The sequence below is a fragment of the Sesamum indicum genome, linkage group LG1 (genome assembly GCF_026168435.1).
Source record: "Sesamum indicum cultivar Baizhima isolate 11 linkage group LG1, ASM2616843v1, whole genome shotgun sequence".
Taxonomy (NCBI): domain Eukaryota; kingdom Viridiplantae; phylum Streptophyta; class Magnoliopsida; order Lamiales; family Pedaliaceae; genus Sesamum; species Sesamum indicum.
In genome coordinates, this window is record NC_142657.1 from 23,404,514 (window position 1) to 23,424,165 (window position 19,652).

Here is a 19,652-nt window from a genome sequence, read left to right on the forward strand (position 1 = left end):
AAACTTGCACAGACCACAATATGGACTGATTGAAATAATCAAGAAATTGTGAAGATGTGAAGTTTGACAATATTAACTTCTGTTTAAGGTTTACCATATACTTATGAAAAGATAGAATTTACTTCCCACTGCAGGCAATCCTCTGATGTTATTTATGTATAAGCCAAATAAAACAATGGCTGTTGACAGAGTACAATCAAAGCCTTTCACTATTTGAAATTAGAAAGGGAAGTTCTGCAAACTGGACAAGTTTTACTTTTTTGTAGCCACTGATCTATACATTCAGCATGAAAATAGTGCCCACATTGAGGCAAGTATTTGACCAATGTCTCTTTACCAATATGGTACTCTTCAAGGCATATTGAGCAACTCACATGTAGAGATGTGCCTTGGCTTTCACCAAGAACTAGTAATTCTGTGCAAGTCTTGACTTCAGAATTCTCAGTCCATAGTGTCCCACTGGTGACTCCAGCAGGTGGGGCTGAGGGTGGTTCTCTGCTGGTCTGTGGCGGTGGAGTGGTGGTACTTATGGATGATAATTGTGTCGTGCTGGCGGAGTCTGTTTCAGGGTTATTAGTGTTGGCGCTGCCTACCATGAGTTTCGTCAAGCGCAGAAAACAGGCTATACTGAAGAAAGTTACTAGTATAACAACTGATGGAATGAAGAGAGAGGATCCAAAAAACTTGGTCCATTTACTCCTAGAATCACCTGTAAATTCTGTTATCTCAAGGATGATACTATTGAACAAGATAAGTACTGTATTTCTTTCTGCGAAAGCAAGACTGTCACAACACAAGAAAACAAGAAATCAACAAAGACCAAAAATGTTCAGAATCAAAGATGGCTACTTTACCTGAATTTTCACCATCCTCTTCACAACCTTTGCAACCTGAGACGTTCCATGTCAGCTCAAGGTAACCAGGAATCCCTCGATAGTCATCTTCAGTCATTGAAACTGGGATCATTGAGCTAAAAATTGGCTTGCACCCATATATTGCTTGCATATATCCAGCTGAAAATACACTTGTGGCTATAGTAGCATTTGTGGAATTGCTTAGGCAATGAATCTCACTGAATTGATACATAACAAGCTTCCTAGGACATGTATAGTACGTGTAGTTTTCATAGCGGATGGCCTCCAAAGGGTACAATGAATAGTTTGTCATAAGCCTTCCCGGGAGGCAATTTCCAGGATCAGAGAGTGCGATTGTTTGTCTGTAGTAGTTGACATAAGTTACATAAAAATCTCCAGAAGAAGGAATATGTATTGTGGCTTGGCCCTGACCATTGCATCTCAGGTCGATATAATCTTGACAATTTTTTGGTGGCTGATCACTTTGTAGTTTGAAAGGGTACTTAATCTGAAGAAAATTACTTCCACAGGAGGAAGTTGGACATGAATTCTTGGAGTGGACTATTACAGGGAAAGTTAAGAAAAGAACATGGAGAACTTGCAGTATTATGCCATCCATTTTTTGCTGGATGGAGGAATTTCTGGACAGGCCGGCTTCAAGTTTATGCTGCAAGAAAATGATTTCTGATAAACTAATTTGCCACATATGGCAGCTACCTGAATGATGTGGAAGACATGGCTAAGGACAGGAAACTACAGACAAATTAGTCTTCTGGTAATCCTAAAGTTTTAAGTAGAAGACAAGTTACATGAGACAAAAGCCCCTTGACTCTTTAAACAATGTTATTCTAAAACTTTATGGAATGCATGATTTAGACAATGTTCTTATTTGAGCTATCCTAGATTTATCACTCATCCTTTTGCCCTTTCTCTTCTCAAGTTATGAAACTAACGATACAAACAAACAAGACGGGCAATATTACAGCAGTGACTGGTATCATGAGGACAAATAAAAAACAGTTCGAGATTGCTTTCATGCTCCACTACCTATGAATTATGTTAGCAAAAAAAAAAAAGATACATCTCCCAGTAAAATCTAGGAGTAATTTGATAGTAAAAACCTATCCCGTACGTCTGAGAAATATTCTGAAAACCTGAAAAAATGAGCCAAATGTTCACTTGTCTCTTAGTTAACTAATTTACCTGTCGCCCTTGGACAAACCTCCTGCCAGTATAAAGTCGTTTGAGTTTCCAATAAAATTGTATGGATCCAACTCGGAAACTGGTACTAATGAGGTAACAATTTCGCTGCACCTGAACAGTTCTTCCATCACTCGCCTTGAAATTGTGTGAGTAGCCACGGTAGCAGTGGAGGAATTGCTTAGACAATGAATTGAAGTTAAATTTGATATTTCAATAAGCTCATAAGGACAGCTATAGAAGGTGTAATTCTGACGATAAAAAGCCAATAAATGATCTGAAGACGAAAGATTCAAGGTCATAAGCCATTTCGGAAGACAGTTTCCAGGATCATAGAGCTGGATTAATGAGGATTCATAATCTATGAAATGTACGTAGAAATCTCCAGAATAAGGAAGATTTAGAATGGCCATACCTTGACTGCTGCATCTTAGATCAGTGTAGCTACAATTTTCAGGCTGTTGACCTTGTAATTTAAAAGGGTATTGAATAGGCAGACTGTTACTATTGCCACAATAAGAAGTTGGGCCATGATTCTTGGAGTTAACAACTGCTAAGAACAAGAAAGGATAGAAGGTTACTTGAAGGATGTGCATATCTATGTTTTATATTGGGAGTAACTGGAACAGCAAGAAAGCAGATCCGAAAAACTAATGATAGGTCAGTGATATAGTGGATTGTGAAGTAGTGACTAAAATGAATAAGACAGATGGATGAATTTGTTTGGATAGTACAAAGTTTATATGGTAAAGACAAGTGACATATAAGAACATCCAACTTACTAGTTGTCAATATGTAGTTCTTGGGATCATAGGTAAATCTGCAAAGGAAACCATGTAGCATATAATTCAAGTCTGTGGAAGAATATTTGTTTGTTAAATAAAAGCTTTGTATACTCTTCCATAAAGAATTTGATTTTGTTCTTACATCTTTATCTTGCTGCTTTACTTAGTATAACCAACAAAAAGTGAAGTTGCACACCAGGTGGATATACAAGCATTGTGCTGAATCCAGTTTTCTTAGGGGCAAAAAGAAAAAGGAGTATGCAAATATACATTAATCAGATAGCATTGTATCAGCATAATAGTCTGTACAAAAGAATGATTGTTTACACCGAGTTCAAAAAATGGACTTAAATAAACTGGAAAACTACAAAGGTGTATCTTGTCACATGCTACCACGATTTGGAGAAGGTGAATTCCGGCAAACAGGGCATGTATTCTGCATCCTCAGCCACTCATCAATGCAATCAGAATGGTAGCAATGTTCACACTCCGGTATGCACCTGATGGTATCATTTGGATGATAATCTGCCAGGCAAATCGGGCACATGACACCATTAGGCCCTGGGAGACGTCGGCTCTCACCAAGAACTATTTTTCTGTATGTTTCAATACTTGAGTCATCAAGGCCTGCTGCCGGAGAGGTGCCCGGTTGTGCTGGTGCTATGGTTGAATTCTGGGCTGCACGATTGGCTGATTGCCTTCTTAGTCTCCTTGATTCCATACATATATAAAATAAAAGGCCAACTGAGCATGTAACTGCTGGAGCAGCCAGGGCTATTGCGATGATAAGCAAGACCAGAGGGCCTGCTTTAACTGTGAATTGGGCAGGGAGTGAATTTAACGTATAGATCATAAATGTCAAATTTGTGGTGTCATGTGTTGATAAATTTTAGATAATCTTCATTTATTCAATTTATATACCTTATATTCAATAATTTTATGTCATGTTCCTGTTACTCTTATGTTTGACTTTCATAGCTTCAATTACCACCAATTCCAGGATAGAATGTCTTGACCCAATCAAGAAGTCAGGATGTCCCTTGAGCTTCATGAAAGTTTTCTCAAGTATTTTAGCCTGACAAACACTTGAAGTGAAATCTGAGAATCATGCTAAAAGTTGGATGATATGAAAGTTCAGTACCTGTTCTAGGATTGTCAAAACACAAAATTTGCTCGCTGGTACTGTTGTCAATTCCACAAATACCACCTTTGGCTTCACAATCTTCGCAACTAGGCACGTTCCATGTCAACCGAAGATCTGCATTGAGGTTAGATGAAAGCCATTGATCATCTTGAACTGGCTGTGAAAGTGGGATTGGCAAAGTAACAATAATGCTGCAAATGTTCATGGCTTTTGCAAGGTTGATCGATGAAGATGCCAAGACTGAGGTTGTGGAGTTGCTAAGGCAATGGATGGTGGTCAACTGGTTCCTCACAATCTCTGTAGGGCAGCTCAGGAAGGTAAAATTCTTGTAGTATGCAGCCATAAATGGCGAAGATGAAAGATTCAAGCTCAAAAGGCGGCTTGGGAGGCAACCATTTGGATCATAGAGTTGGATTTCCTGCAAGAGGTAGTTGATATCTCGAACCCAAAAATCTCCAGAATAAGGAATATTCAGTATTGTCTTGGATATCTGACCACCACAACTCAGGTCAAAACCGGGATAGCCACAGTTTTGTGGTTGTTGGCCTTGAAGTCGAAAAGGGAATCTTATTACAACTGCATCCTTTCCACAGATGCGAGAGGAACACTCGTTTCTTGCATGGACTACCAGAAAGAGGAACGAGAAGCAGATGATATTGAGAATTTCCATAAGTGGAAAGAAGCTAATTCAGGCCACCAAGCAGGGTATAGAATTAGTTAACTGAATTATACAGATTAAACAAAAGTCAGATTTTATTGCAAGATGCTGGCTAGACCTGTCAGATGTTTTCTTAATTATTATTCAACCAGAATATTAAACTACAATTTGTCGTGTGCTAATATTAGTTTAGTGTTTCTGACCGTCTGAAAATGGATGAGCAGTAAGGAAGATGGAAAGGCTGGTACAAGAATCCAACTCCAAGTCAAAACAGCTTTAGGAGGTAAAATGTTAAAATGTTATAAGTTTATAATAGACTAAGTCGAACTAGAGTTGTCTTTCTTTCCTTTTGAAAAGAGTTGTTGTCCATTCAAGGAAAAAAATGAGACATGTTCTTAGTTTTTGGGGTATCAGTGACTACAATTTGGCAATGCTTGTTCAGTAAATGAAATTCTGGAAATTGTTGAATCTGATACTTGGAGGAGTTTTTCAATATTACTTCATTGAACTCAGACTGAGAATGAAAAACTGAAATCCTAGCAGCATTCAAATTTGACAATGTTCAGCTGCCAAAGTCAAAGGTTTATTTTGCAAACATCTCTGACTTGCGTGGGCATGTTTGAATATTTTGATGAATTAGTAAAAGAAATACATATAACAACTTGTTTAATGTCCAAAATCATTATCCGAAAGATTGATGTGTTCAGTAGGAACGATTATAATTGTTATCAGGTACGTCAAAAGTTCAAATAGGAATCCCATCTTTGGTCGAACATCAGATGAGAAATGGTAGGACAATTTTCGTTGATTTTTTTTTTTTTTTGTGTGTGTGTGTGTGTACTACAGTTACTTGGCACTGATAATTCAACAAATACATATAGTTCATCTAGTAGCTAACTTGAATTTACAGTCTGTATTGTCTTTAACATTCTTCAGTCCAAATTGTAAAAAAGTGCGTTCATGTATGAAATTTGTGGCCTTGCACTTTTGACAAAGTTTCATGTCTTTACAAAGTTCTAATGATTTTTCACTCCCATCATATCTACTTGTCGCATCTGTGTCTATCAATAGTATGAGAAGTTGATGGTCTCATGTAACTGTAGACTACAATTTCCCTGCCTGTACAAGAGAATTATGGTGTACCGAGTTAAATTAAACCAAAAAATTGTCTAATACTGTCATGTATTTGCTCGAGCAGGGGATGGTGAATTCCTACAAACGGGGCACGTGCTGTTCATTCTCAACCACTCATCAATGCAGTCAGAATGGAAACAATGTTCACACAGTGGTATGCACCTTAGTGTATCATTTGGATAGTAGTCAACCAGGCATATGGGGCAAGTTGCACCATTAGGCCCTGGAAGGCGTCGGCTTTCACCAAGAACTACTTTCGTGTAGGACTCAATGGTTGATTCATCGAGCCCTGCTATTTCAACATGTGGTGGTGGTGGTCCCACTGCTGCTGCGGCTGAATTTTGGGCCGATCTCCTTCTTACCATACATGTGAAGCAAGCAATGCAAATCGAACATACGACAGCCGGTATGACTATGGATAACGAAATAATTTTGAAGACCTGCAGACCACGAGATTTACCTGTGGATCAAAGACATTGTTGAACTCTGAGAAGTTTGTTTCTTTTTCATATGTTCAGTTGAATGTGTCTAGTCAACTGATGCACCTATCAACCTGAATATTTGACTTTTTTCACATTTTCAACTACTACAATCCCCTCAAAGAATGTGTATGAAACATTTCTTGTCTGTTCTTTTCTAGCCTCTTAATCATGAAACTTCAGAAATATGTTAAAACTTGCATAAAAATGAAACTATTTACCTGATTCAGGGTTAGTGAAACACAAAATCTGGCCATTCGTGCTGTTCTCAAACCCACAAATACCTCCCCTTGCTTCACATCCTCCACAGCTGGGGATATTCCATGACAGTCGAAGATCTTCATCAAGGTTGGATGAAAGCCAGTCATCGTCTTGTGGCCATGGAACTGGGATCGGCAAAGTAACAAGAATACTGCACATGTTCATAGCTCTTGCAAGATTCATTGAGGAAGTTGCTAAGATTGACACGGTAGAGTTGCTAAGGCAATCAATGATGGCCAGATGAGTCCTCACAGAGTCCGTTGGACAGATGAGAAAGGTGAAATTTTGAGAGTAACCAGCCATAAAAGGAGAGGAGGAAAGGTTCAAGCTCAAAAGTCGTCTAGGAAGGCATCCATTTGGATCATAGAGTTGGATTTCTTGCATGAGATAGTTGATATTACGAACCCAAAAATCTCCAGAATGGGGAAGATTCAGTACCACCACTTGAGGTTTCTGGCTAGTGCAACTCAGGTCAAAGCCAGGGTAGCCACAGTTTTGCAGTTGCTGGCCCTCTAACCGGAAAGGAAATCGTACTACGAATGGATTCTCTCCACATAATTGAGATGGACAATCTTTTCCTGCATGGATTGCCTGAAAAAGAAGCAGTGCGAAGGAGATGATCTTCAGAACGCCCATAAGTCAAAGTTTCATATGGCTTTAAGCAGGTCCTCGAAATGGACAGAATTATATACTTTGCAAAGTCAAATTTCGATGGTAGGATGCTTATTGGACCTACCCAATGCTCAATATTAAACCAGATATGAAATTACTCTTAGCAATATTATAATGCCAGTGACCATCTGAAAATAGATGAGGAGTAAGCAAGGTTTAGCTGAGTAAAATAGTCATTTCATACTATCTGGTTTCATGGAGTCGTATCTTGAATCTGAGTAGAGTTAATCTTCTTCAATGGAGATAGTTTTCTATTTCAACTAAACTACTGTGTGGACTTTAACATGGAAATATTTACAAGGATATCAGTATGTGTTGCCATTGCAATGCGAAGTATCTTTACATCAGTGAAAGAACTTGGAGATTCTTCAATGCTTTACAAGTATGAAATACATGGATTGCTTTAGAGTGGCCTTAAATGAAGTGGGTGGAAACAGATTAGACTCTTTTATTTGTTGACAGAATTGGCTAAAGACATCATAACAACATTGACTAAAACTCTTATTCTATACTTGGTAAGGGGATTAAAATATTTCCGGGGGATTTGAACAAAACTACAGCAGCTGCTGGGATATACGAATTGAAACAACTTCACCATCTTTTCCAGCCCTCATTGCATGGTATTTGACCTGAAGACCTGTTTCCAGACCATATTAATCAGAAGTAGTCAATGAGCTGCAAGAGGAAACTAGATGAACTATCTACTGAAGTTTTTGGCAATTAGGTAACAGAATATAAACTAAATAAGGCATAAAGATATAATTATTTTAATAAGCCAATGAGTATCAACTACAGTTTTCAGGCTACATATGATTATCTTCACAATGAGAAGACAGGTAAAGTAATTCATAGAAAAAGTTCAGTTAACAAGGGGAATATTACCTTCATTGTCTTGCAAATTGGTATTTACTGCAACCGCGTGCAGAGTAATCATCGCTTTTGGTTGCCAGTCATTTCGTTTTCCCACCCATGACTTTAGATCAAAAATATCTGAAATGTGATTGAAATGAACCCAGACCCAACATAAGAAACCTTAGTTAATACCTTAATATGTAGAATTTCTTGCATGCTTCTTTTTCTTTTAAAACAAGCTTCAATAATGAATTATCAAGTGGTTAAAGGAAAAGACCCAAGAGGTTATTCTACTTGTGAATACAAATATATGGAGGAAAAGAGCTTATTGTTTGAAATATAGTGGTGATACCAGAGGTTGATTGATCCTTGAGATGCTCTACGTCAAAAATCCCACCAGAAGCCCCTTCAGCCTGCTTTTTTATGTCATGGGATCCTAATGTATCATAGTCCCAGCTCCCATCATGATACCCCTCATTCAGGAACAGTTCAATATGCCTTGCATCCAGGGTTTGCATTGTTCCTGTAATAAGGAAGCATAGTATCTTTATTTTGAAGTCCTCATTTGGTATAACATTTTCATCCTGTAGAACATATTGGCTGCAGGGACTGAATTTTTTGGGATAGTTGAGCAAGTCAAAGGAGGATATTAAGTACATACTTGTTACGAGACGGAAAAATGATCATGACTTGCTTGTTATCAGTATTGCTGAATCATTTTTATGTGTCAGATTTTACAGGATAGAATTTACTAACTCAAGCCCCGCTAACGTCTAGCTCCAAGCTTAAGTGTCTCATATTCATATTAGTTGTCTGCTGTTGATTTCAAAATTTTAAGCAACACTATGTCTGTGGAACAAGTTACAAATTACAGAATAAATATATGCTCCTGTAAAATATCTCAACTGAATGCTCATGCTTTAACTTACCATCACATGTATCAAGGTCGCAAACAGGACATCGAACAAGCTGCAAGTCTTCAAACATGATCACGGTTGGAACTGTAGGCAGTTAGAATATATATAATGGACCAATATATTCAAACAAGGAATTGCCGATTAACTATTAGTTATACTTAAATTACCAGCAATCCAGATTCCAGTTCTGATATTATTTAACAGACAGCATCCTTTTAGCTGCAACATATTCTCTGTTGCCCCTTCTTTGGGAATTCTCAGGGGTGCAATTAAATTCTCAGTCAAGAGAGCAGCATGTGAGTCAAACAAGAATGCTCCAATTCGCATCCAGTCTACTCACCAGATGAAAAAGAAAGAGACAGGTCTGAAATGCTTGTTTGACAAGATTATTAACCGTCTACAGAAGCAGCAGAATGCATGACAGAAACTGAATAAAAGAGAAAAAAGACTTCTGTGCTATCAGTGAATTCTGGTATATCTACTGAGTCATGTATAAGAAAACATATGCCACAAAATTGGCCCTGAAATGTTGTTTTTAAATTGCTGGTACAGTGGATCTTTCAGATAAACATCTATAATTATGCACTTCATATACCATATATAATTTCCTTTTGTGCACACATATCCATACATGCTGTGGAATCTACATGTAAAAGGATATTAAGATATCTAATCTTTGGACTTTTGTTGCTTCAAAGAATGTCCGAGTTCAAAGTTGACGCCACTTGGTAAGATTTACTGAAATAACAGCCTAAACTATAAATATTGAAGTTTATGCCAATTATCCCATAATTTTTTCATTCCACCAGGAAGTTACTTATCATTATGCCATCTTCTTACGTCTTTCACTCTGTAAAAAATGACAGGTCAGAGAAAAGGAAAAACAAAAAATGCAAACTACTGGTTGAAATGTATTTACCAATATGCTTCTCCTGCTGGCGGAACATATATGCGTGACTTCCATCTGAAGAGATTAATCATTAACTAATCATATGAGTGCATAGAAGATTTTTGAGTTAGTAATCTGATGGAACATCAAAGTAGCTGAATAGTACCAAAAGCTGTGGCATAAAGTTTGCTCCATTTAAATGCTACTTTTCCAGGGTCAGGGACCTGCAGATCACGCAGACATGCATATTTCCACACACTGTCCTCCATCATGATACGATTAAACCATTTGCAAGTCACTGCAAGCATCACTAAAGATCTGCCATCTAGAAACTTGGCAATCTCCGTCCATACATCCTCTTCGTACCTAGATAAACATAATCAGATAAGAAATGCGGTTAATGCAAATGTCGGACAAATTATTATACATCCAAAAACATAGAACATCATAGTTCCATGATTTTACTAATAGAATTTCTATTTTAAACAAAGTTCAACAGAGAACAGCAGTATTTTTGAAAGAACTAGGTATTCCTCGGAGAATTTGTTGTAATGCAGCATTAGATCTCCCTTGCAATTCTCACATCAATTCACTTTCATATGAAAACATGTGGCTCAAATCTAAACCTCTAGCCAGATAAGCATTAGCTGAGAATGCCAAGATCTGAATAAATTTACTCTCTGCAAATAGCAAAATGGATTTAGATATCCATCCTCTGTCAGAGAAATCTCAGACAAATTGAAGGATGATGTGAAGCTCCCAGCAGAAAGAAACAGTAGCAAATCAGAAAGAAATATTGTTAAACTTTGACTCAAAAATAAGCTAAATCATTACTTTATTCAATAAATTCAGCTAACTCAACTAAATCATCCAGATTCAAACTCAGTCTAAGTTTGCAATCACGTCTCATACAACTTTACCAACGCTTGAAAACAAATATTGTGATCAAATTCAGAATTGAATCCTCAGTTTACTCCCGATTACAAATGCAGCTCCTCTCTCCGAAACAAAATTCAAATCAACCGTCAAATTTCCGAGTCCAGACAAAATATTGGCAAACGCAAATGAGCACACTCATCGAAATAGAAATTCAAATTTAAGCTTGTAAATTAGTGTATACCAGCTGAAAATTGAGTGAGGAGTAAGGTAGGAGGAGCGCGGAGAGACGCAGCAGCACATGGATCTCGCCTTCCTCAATCGCTTCCCCATTTATGGCTGCTTATTTTCTCCTCTCCGCTTTAAAATCCCTCCGATATAAAATCTACGTTATTTACTCTGTTTTAGTGCATGAAGTGTGTGAAAGCAAAAGCTGAAAGGGCGAGATGGCAATGAAGACGAATCGATTTCAACTCCTTGAGGCAGTATTTATAGGCGCGGGAAAGAAAGAAATTAAATTGTTGCGGGTATTTTATTGGGGTGGGGCCTTGGCGGACTTGACCATTTTCTACTATCCCATTCCCGGTCCGATCAATGAAGAAAGAGAGGAATTAACCACGTAACACATCAAACCGCCAAGTCGTACTCTAGCTCGGCCCACTAATAACAGGGTAATACAAATGCCCAATCCGCCACATCTTTCCATCACTATAAGGCCCATCTTCATTCGGCCCAAAATCCACGTCTCATGCCCCCATCAGTGTATATTGTTAACCAGTAAGTGTGCCACATTGTATGTATAATTTTTAAATATAATATTTTGTAAATAATATTATTTATTTTTTAAAAATTATCTAAAATATATATATATATAATGTAAATGCATGAGAAAGAAAAAACTAGCAAAAGATAGTTGTGAAAGATATTGAAAAAGTTAAAAATAATCAATTAATTTTAAAAAAATTAAAAAGAATGGTAGACAAGAAAAGGAGAGGCATCCTATGTACAAAAATATTTTATACACTTGGCGTGTATATATTAAATGAGTTAAAATATAATTTTAAAAAAAAAATCGAATCCTGGAAGCCTTTTCTTTGGTTGTTGCCAAACTTGTCTTCACTTACAAAATTGACTCTTATGGGAGAGTAGACGAGAAAAACAACAAACTTTATTTATTAATGTTTGATATTATCGTAAACGAACCACATTCTGATCCAGTATTCTGTATCCATTAAATCTTTACATCAAAATAAATATTATTGAAAGAAAAAAGTTATAAAGGCATAGTAAAAAGAAGGAAACAAAGAGATACATTTATTGCTTCATAATTTTAAGACTAGGTGTTATTAGAGGCTTCTTGTTGTTGATGGCAGTGGAACTCGTTTCCTGTATTCTGCTAAAGCCCACAGCGGGTATATATTCCTGTATGCCGCGTAATGTAACATGCAATTCTTCATGAAAACTCCAGTGATTTCCTGCAATCCAAATTAATATCACAACACGTTTTTATTAACATCAAGTTCTAAATTTCTCATTTAATTTCAGTGCAGTCCATAATTATTAGTCATACCTGTTGGGGAAAATCACCATCTTCCAACTGAGAGTTGATCAAAAGCTTTGCTCCACGATGAAGAGGTGTAGGGTCTCTATCAGCCTGTCAAAGTACAAGTGGAAAGCAACTCATTAAGAAAACATACATGTTTTTACTCAGACTAATCTGAATGTTGTATCAAGAGTCTAATTATTAATTAACCTGTCCTGAATGGATTAGACCCATCATTGCCCACGCTGTGTGCACCAAGTTTGAGCGATTATCTTCCAATGGCACATATACCTGTTTTCAACAACATATGTAGAAAATAAGCATTTGTAATTGTTTTTAAAATTAATAACTACTGACTTAGTTAAATCTATCATCAATTGGTCATATATATGATATTTACCTTCTTTGGACAGGAGAGGTAGCTTTCTCCCCAGCCACCGTCGTCCCTCTGCGCTTTCAGTAGAAAATCAACCGCTTTGCGCACGGCTGCACAATTGTTGTAGCTCTTACCAGCTGCTGCAAGCCCTCCAAGAGCAAACCAAGTACCGTATGTGAAGCAAACGCCCCAGTTTCCGTACCTATAGACATGCATTGTCAAGGTTTTATACACTAGCAAAGATTGTGTAGTTTTTTGAAATTTAATCAAAAAGACAAGTATATATACCATGAGCCATCGGGCCGCTGTACATCTTCCAGGTATCCGACAGCCTTTGCAATGAAGCTTTCTATCTCTTTCTTCCGGTGCTCAGGGTACAACTGCTTAAACAAAACAAGAGCTTGGATGGCTGACGAAGTGCACTCGACATACCTGTGTCAAGAATCTTGTTAAGCTTACTTTAGATCAAATACGTATTTTCCTGAAAGACAGAATGCAATAAAAATAACGAGTCTTACTCATGCTCAACAACGATATCTGCGAAGAATTCTGTAGGGTTGAGCAACTGCATAGTAAGATAAAATTTCTAACTTAGTACCCACAGACTCAAATGTTTGAATGGTTTGCTAACTTCTCAAGAATATTGAGAGGAAAGGACTACCTCCAACCAGTCAGACGCCCCTGCAGGCTCCCATGCAGCTAAACCACCATTTTTGCTCTGCAATTGCTCATATATTTCAGTACTATGTACTTGTGTCAAATTTCTAGTTGAATTGAAAGCTTTCAAAATGTATAAAAGGACCGATTTCTACCTGCAGAGAAAGCAATATGTTGACAGCATTGTAGAATCCCTCAGGTTCCATCTTTTCTCCAACAATATCAGGAGGCATCATTGAGAACAGAAGGCAACACTGGCAAATCGGAAGCAAAGCAATTGCATTAGACCCCATCTCTACATATTTTATTTTTTCATTTGTGCAACATATGAGCTTCCTTGATAAGTATGGCTACCTTCAACCCTTCTGCAGTACAATCCGATACTTGCCACCCATGATCTTGATCCGAAAACGTCCACGATCCCTTTGAAATGTGGCGGTACATGCTTCTGAAGTCGCCAGAAGGATCATCTTTGACCTGAGACTTCTTAATGAAGTCATGCCCTAGTCTTAGAGTCTCGCCTATTTCATCCGTCAGATTACTCGCTAGCAATGCTTGTATGGCAAAACCCGTATCCCACTCTTGGCTGCCAAAACTCTGCATTTGAATAGAAAACTTAGCATTTTAAGTGACCAGTTCATGTGTGAAGATGAGGCACACTACTGAACAGAGCATAAAGAGCATTTCTGTTTACCTGCATCTTCATGCCATCTTCTGCAACCCATATGTAATCGGGGATTCTAGCGAGATGTTTCTTGAAATAGTCTCCGTTCGGGTCCTCAACCCAACAAGCCAGCATACACAGCACCTTCTCCACGCATCCGATTGTGATGTATCTGCTGTTTTCATCTTCATAGTGGATGTGTTTCATTGTGACTTGGAGAGCTTTCTCTCTCAGCTTGTTGAAAGGCCAACGGGTCAAAAGAGGCTCCGTTAACACGTAACAACTATCCCAAATCAAGTCTTGTATTAACGGGTGAGGATAATATAGGTCTTCCTGCAGTCAGATGTTCCATTCAAGATCTCTTTCAGCATCAATGTGTAGTAACAGAATACAACATGAAGTGGACATAATATGCTATGAAACTTTAGTATTTACCTTTGCACAGCGATGTCGTACACTCCTCCAATTAATTTGTTCATAGGGCTGATCATACAACTCTTCTCTCAATTGTAAAATAAGAGGAGTTATCGGACCCACGAATCTCTTTCCATATAAATAGGACATTGGCATGTAAACCATTCGACAGTAGCACCACATTTTTGCTGCATTGATGTTTATTGGGGAAAACGTCTTTAGATAAGTACTCATCCATAAGAAAATCATAGCCAACCATATACACTTTAGCCTCAAAGGTGAAAAAAATATTCGGATTAATCCAAACTAGAATAGAAAGAAAGAGATCCAACCTGGATGCATTGGAAGAAAAGACGGAAGAAGCCAAAATTCAGGGGGCATGGGGTTGCTTCCTGACCAATCGAACACTCCCAGTATCTATAACAAAGAAAACCAGTTTTCATTAGCTTTAGTACAACTCATGACAACAGCTAATCTGTCCTCATACTCTGTTCTTCAATAATAAACTAGTCTACATACTGAAAGCCATGTCTTTCCCCAAGAAGGTATTGCTGTCACAGTGCCATGGTCAAGAATCCATTTTCTTGCTCTGGTGCAGGCGTTGTTTTCACCACCGTCAGGCCCTTCTCCTAGAATACGCATGCAAATGTAACTGAGGACCGTGCAGAACATCGTGCTGTGGCCTTCTATGTGGAAGCCCCAGCCACCGTCTTCGTTCTGGTATTAGGATTAGGCCGTTAGTCTATTATGTCTCACACATACGTATGTGTACATATTTATATATGCATACAAGAATATATACATAAATGTGTATGTGTGTAAGTGCACCTGATGACAGTATATGTAACGGAGAATTTCTTTACGGTGTTCTGCTGGAAAAACAGTGTTGAGATGACCTGTGATGTAGAGAATCATGACCTGCGTATTTTTGCATGAGCACAAAAGGCAACATCAGCTTTACACTTGAATTGAAAATAGATCTATTCTTGTGAGATGTTTATTGATTGCAGACTCATGCATCGATATTACATAAAGGCCTGCGCACTCACCAAAGGTGGAAGAAAGAACAAGGGACCGGCGTTTTCTGCTGGCCAGTGGCCATCACTAGCTTGCAGGGCGGAGAAGAAATGAACAGCTCTGCGCAGTGTGGTGGTGGCCGTCTCGTAGGTAACGTCTTCTCCATCGCCCACCTTCACTTGTGGTATTGTCTGTTTAAAGTTCTTTTCATGCAGGAACTGCGAGCATTGAAAAATATGAAGGTCAGCATTCTTGTTCTTGTATGTTAGTATTTGGTCATAATTCAAAAGGTTTGATTATGATTCAGCAGGTTCACATATTGATATTTGATTGAGAAGGCGGCTGAAAATGGGAGATGTTGAACCTGAAGCCGCCAGAGGAGATCACTGCTTGGTTTGACCTGGTAGCGGTTGGCCCAGAAGTCCTGGCGAGCTTTCTCCACCTCTTGTCGGAGCTGGGGTGTGCCGTAGTTGGGGTCGAACTCCCAGATCTGGCGACCCACATAGTTGTTGGTGCTGTAGAGGTAAGGGCTGTCAACACCTTCTGCAATCTTCAATCTCCACATATTTGTTTTTTTCCTTTTTCTTCTGTGACCTGAATATCAAGAAGTTTGCATGTGGCGCGTAGTACTTTGTCATTAATGTTTGCTCGAAAAATAAACTAGTGTAACAAGTTTGCATGTTTTCCTTTTTCCAGGAACCATGCTTCTATCAATGCAATTTGCATTTATTTTCAACAAGTAGATAGAATTAGCAGTGAAGAGAGAGAGAGAGAAACCTGAGGCGATTACTTGGATGTGGAGATGTGCAGTTTCTTCTTACAACACAATTAATCAAAGAAGTCCGAATATATTGTTGATCAGTGAAAAAGTTTGGTCGGAAAACACACTTTTGGTGCTTCTGCCCCCAAAGAAAAAACTTAGCGGGAGAAGTCCAAACTTTAGAAAAGAAGCGGTTGGAGAATGCTTATAATTGTAGTTGGTAGTGGGTTTTGGGATGAAGTTTACAGTATATATAAGAGAATGAGTGTGTGCGTGTGTGTTTGGTGGTGGCAAGTGAAGTAAAATAAGGTTTGGCATCTAATCACATGTCAACAAATATGTCATTTCTTCAACTCTTGTCAGTCTCTTTAGGTCAATGCCAATGCAAGTCCAGATTGGAGGCTATATATATATATATATAAACGGGTTCTGACTTTTATTTTGTCCGTTTGTTTCCTTATATATATATATATAAACGGGTTCTGACTTTTATTTTGTCCGTTCGTTTCCTTATAAATATAGTACATCCAACATGTGATCCTTTTTAACCTCTTATATTGATAAAAGAAAGAAAAACATAAAGTGTTGTAAGATGAAAAAATAGAGCAAAGAAATATATATAACAAGTAATTAATTAAGAGTAAGATTTGGAGGATTAAGTAGTAGAAGACAAGAAGCAGGATCTTTGGTGGAAATTAAGTAGGTAGGTAGATTCAATCCCCTGTCCTTATTATCAGATCAAATCCTATAAATATATAATTACATGGATGTTCACGTACCAACACACTCACTATGCTTCCAAAATGAAGCATAATTTAAACGTGTTCGCAGAAAACAAATTATTATACTATCAATCATCCTGTACCCAAATAAATTTTTGCCTCCAATTAAATAATAATATATTAAATTATCAATTATAATATTTGGAAATTACTAAATTAATTTCAAATATAAATAGTTAATTGACATTTTTGTAATATATATTTTGTTATTAAATTAATGGTTGACAAGTGTCAAAATGAAATACTTCGAGCAATCAAATTATGCATCAAAGTCAAATATTTCAGCCAATCAGATAGGGCCATGTGGAACAATTGCATGTACGCTCCAATCAAATCAAAATAAATATTTGTCATATTTATCTTTTTAAAAAAATACAAATATTAAAAAGATAGTATCAAATTGACCAATCATATCATTCCAAATATATGATATATTTATCTTTTTAAATTAAATTATAAAGAGATAATACAAAAAGTATTCAAGTGTATCACAACTCTACCTCTTTGACACCTATACAAAAGGATCCTTAAACCTCATTCAAACACACAAATATAAAGAACCAAGAACAAATGAATTAGATTTGGTATCCACACGGGTCAAATTTCGGAAGAAGACGCGGGATCTTTTTTGCGTTGTGTGAGTGTGGACACAAAGTTTAATTTAGAGGAATCACTCATCACTTTATCAAAGGTAAAGTGAGTTGACTAATTCAAAGATAATCAAAAGGAAATTAATTAGCTAGTGTGAAAAGGAGGAGGAGGAGATGTCAGCGGAACACACAGAGATGTTGATTCAGATTTGATACCAAATTTTATTAGCTTCACATCACACACAGAGATGTCAGCCTAGTCCAAGTATTTTGCTCTTATTTGAAAAAAGGCTTATGAATTTCTGATAGATTCGAAACTGGGCCTCAAAATAATTGGCCCAAACTAGGAGTACAAAGGGTTGCATTTGCTGCATTTCAAACATATTTCATTAATTATTGCTAGGAGATTGACATTTCACAAAGCCCAGCCATGATTGGCTCCACTAATCCACCCCCATAATCTTCTTTAATCAAGAATTCACCAATGAATGCATCAAGAGGATACGTACGTACTACACTTTTTTCTTCAATAAACTGAGACCGGAAATGAAATAGTGAGCAATGGCAAATGAAGTGGCAGCTCACTAATATAAAACACAATAATGCCAATTAAAATTTACAAGTCCAAGGGCTCCTATATATTTTAAGGATAAAAGAAGGTTGATTGGGGGCTACCGCCCCACTCATATTTAATAGGATTTATTTCTGATTAGTGGTCGCTAGTTGACTTCTTCCACTGCTTTTATGCCTTTTACTAATGTTCGATTACCTGCCATAATTCTTATTAACAATTAATTATACGTACCATCATACACTATATGATTAACAATCAAAAAGTACCTATATTTAATGCTCTCTTTCTCTGCTCTCATAATTTAATATTAGGATCCACCATCTTTTAGGTATCTATGTTTTTTTAATTATTTCTATTTTGCACAACTATTTTTTTTTTTAAAAAAAGATTACACATATCATTATGTTGGAATTCTATTATGATGGAGTATTTGTTAAACGATCATCAATTTCATTGAAGTATTTGTAATTACGATAAATTTCAAAAAAGACTATTGAAATTTACCTTGTCTTTTTTGGGCATGTATTTAATAGTTAACAAAAAGTATGTCACAATTTTTAGTTGTAATTAACGTTTTGATCTAACTTGAAAAAAAAAAAAACTATTAATAATCTGATCAATTAATATTTATTATAAAATTTTAATTTTAATCATGACAAAAAAACTATTAAGTAATTTAATATTGAAAGTAGATGCGTGCATGGAATAAATAGTAAAGGTCGCGGTTTCGTGGAGAAATTCGAGTTGATTCCAGTATTAAGATTTTTGTCTTTTTAGAGTTATTCATCATTTAGTCATTTTTGATGAGCGACTACTATTGAAATTTTGGCAATCTAGAGAAAAATGGGTGGTGGGAATTATATTATCCATAGGGCATCATTTTCAAAAAAAGAGAAAAACAAAAAACAATTAATTAATACGCATTGGCATCACCAAATTCTGAATTTTTTCTTTTCATTTTTTTTCCTCTAATATAAAATAATTTTTTTTTTTATTTTGGTTGAAAAAATTTATACTGATTATAACTAGTAATCCCTTTTTGTTTTTTTGGGGTTGTTGTTTAATTAGAATGAGGATGGATAGATTGTAGAGTGTAGAGTGACTCCTTTAAAGAGAAGATTAACACTGACTCAACCATAATTAGGTAGTGTTAATTGTGAAAAAAATACAAGGAGTGAGTGTATGATGGAAAATTGGTTGTGTGTGATAATTGAAATTGATATCCACAATATTTGTTCTCTCTCTTCATTTTATTTTTCTTTCTAATTTTTAATATAAATAATGTGATATATATATAGAGTAAGTGGATATTTGAGGTATGTGGGGTGTTTGATAAACAATTGTGGTCCCTAATTGGTTGGGCCTGCAATCTGCTAAACGGTTATCTGCACCCTCACCCTCTACTGTATAAATAATTATTTGCAAAAAAAGATAAATCTTATATGTGTCTGCGTGCTCGACACACAAATATTATATAAGGATTGTAAAAAAACTTTAGTTATAATATGGGGAGGGTAGAAATGATTAGAATGAGTGCAGAAACTGCCATAAAAA

General features: G+C 36.8%; 5 protein-coding genes across 8 annotated transcripts; all 5 read right to left on the reverse strand.

The window, feature by feature from the left end:
• Positions 1–209: 209 nt before the first annotated feature.
• Positions 210–2,649, reverse strand: LOC110012679 (RING-H2 finger protein ATL20-like). The gene is made up of 2 exons (XM_088883339.1): positions 821–2,649; positions 210–783 (listed from the first exon to the last, which is right to left on the reverse strand). The coding sequence occupies exons 1-2, from the start codon at positions 1,558–1,560 to the stop codon at positions 210–212; spliced, it is 1,314 nt and encodes a 437-aa protein (XP_088739465.1). The 5' UTR covers positions 1,561–2,649.
• A 457-nt stretch (positions 2,650–3,106) lies between these two features.
• Positions 3,107–4,902, reverse strand: LOC105174440 (putative RING-H2 finger protein ATL21A). Its single transcript, XM_020697353.2, has 2 exons — positions 3,981–4,902; positions 3,107–3,652 (listed from the first exon to the last, which is right to left on the reverse strand). The coding sequence occupies exons 1-2, from the start codon at positions 4,651–4,653 to the stop codon at positions 3,222–3,224; spliced, it is 1,104 nt and encodes a 367-aa protein (XP_020553012.2). The 5' UTR covers positions 4,654–4,902; the 3' UTR covers positions 3,107–3,221.
• Positions 4,903–5,806: 904 nt separating this feature from the next.
• LOC105174447 (putative RING-H2 finger protein ATL21A) lies at positions 5,807–7,333 on the reverse strand. Its single transcript, XM_011096559.3, has 2 exons — positions 6,476–7,333; positions 5,807–6,235 (listed from the first exon to the last, which is right to left on the reverse strand). Exons 1-2 carry the CDS (start codon positions 7,149–7,151, stop codon positions 5,820–5,822), a joined length of 1,092 nt encoding a protein of 363 aa, XP_011094861.2. The 5' UTR covers positions 7,152–7,333; the 3' UTR covers positions 5,807–5,819.
• A 229-nt stretch (positions 7,334–7,562) lies between these two features.
• RMF (reduced male fertility) lies at positions 7,563–11,721 on the reverse strand. Of its 4 annotated transcripts, none has more exons than XM_011095480.3 (8): positions 10,966–11,721; positions 10,012–10,211; positions 9,876–9,920; positions 9,124–9,288; positions 8,969–9,016; positions 8,392–8,562; positions 8,070–8,177; positions 7,563–7,824 (listed from the first exon to the last, which is right to left on the reverse strand). In XM_011095480.3, exons 1-8 carry the CDS (start codon positions 11,052–11,054, stop codon positions 7,742–7,744), a joined length of 909 nt encoding a protein of 302 aa, XP_011093782.2. In that variant the 5' UTR covers positions 11,055–11,721; the 3' UTR covers positions 7,563–7,741. The 4 variants fall into 4 exon arrangements, with proteins under 4 accessions (XP_011093782.2, XP_020548329.1, XP_088737316.1 ...); XM_020692670.2 differs by having other exon boundaries at positions 8,969–9,040; XM_088881190.1 differs by lacking the exon at positions 9,124–9,288.
• A 152-nt stretch (positions 11,722–11,873) lies between these two features.
• Positions 11,874–16,385, reverse strand: LOC105173656 (beta-amyrin synthase 1). Its single transcript, XM_011095493.3, has 17 exons — positions 16,170–16,385; positions 15,757–15,986; positions 15,425–15,610; positions 15,204–15,293; positions 14,895–15,092; positions 14,708–14,792; positions 14,397–14,563; positions 13,992–14,294; positions 13,652–13,894; positions 13,453–13,551; positions 13,302–13,358; positions 13,159–13,205; positions 12,929–13,072; positions 12,665–12,842; positions 12,475–12,555; positions 12,292–12,375; positions 11,874–12,196 (listed from the first exon to the last, which is right to left on the reverse strand). Exons 2-17 carry the CDS (start codon positions 15,955–15,957, stop codon positions 12,068–12,070), a joined length of 2,292 nt encoding a protein of 763 aa, XP_011093795.2. The 5' UTR covers positions 15,958–15,986; positions 16,170–16,385; the 3' UTR covers positions 11,874–12,067.
• Between the last annotated feature and the right edge of the window lie 3,267 nt (positions 16,386–19,652).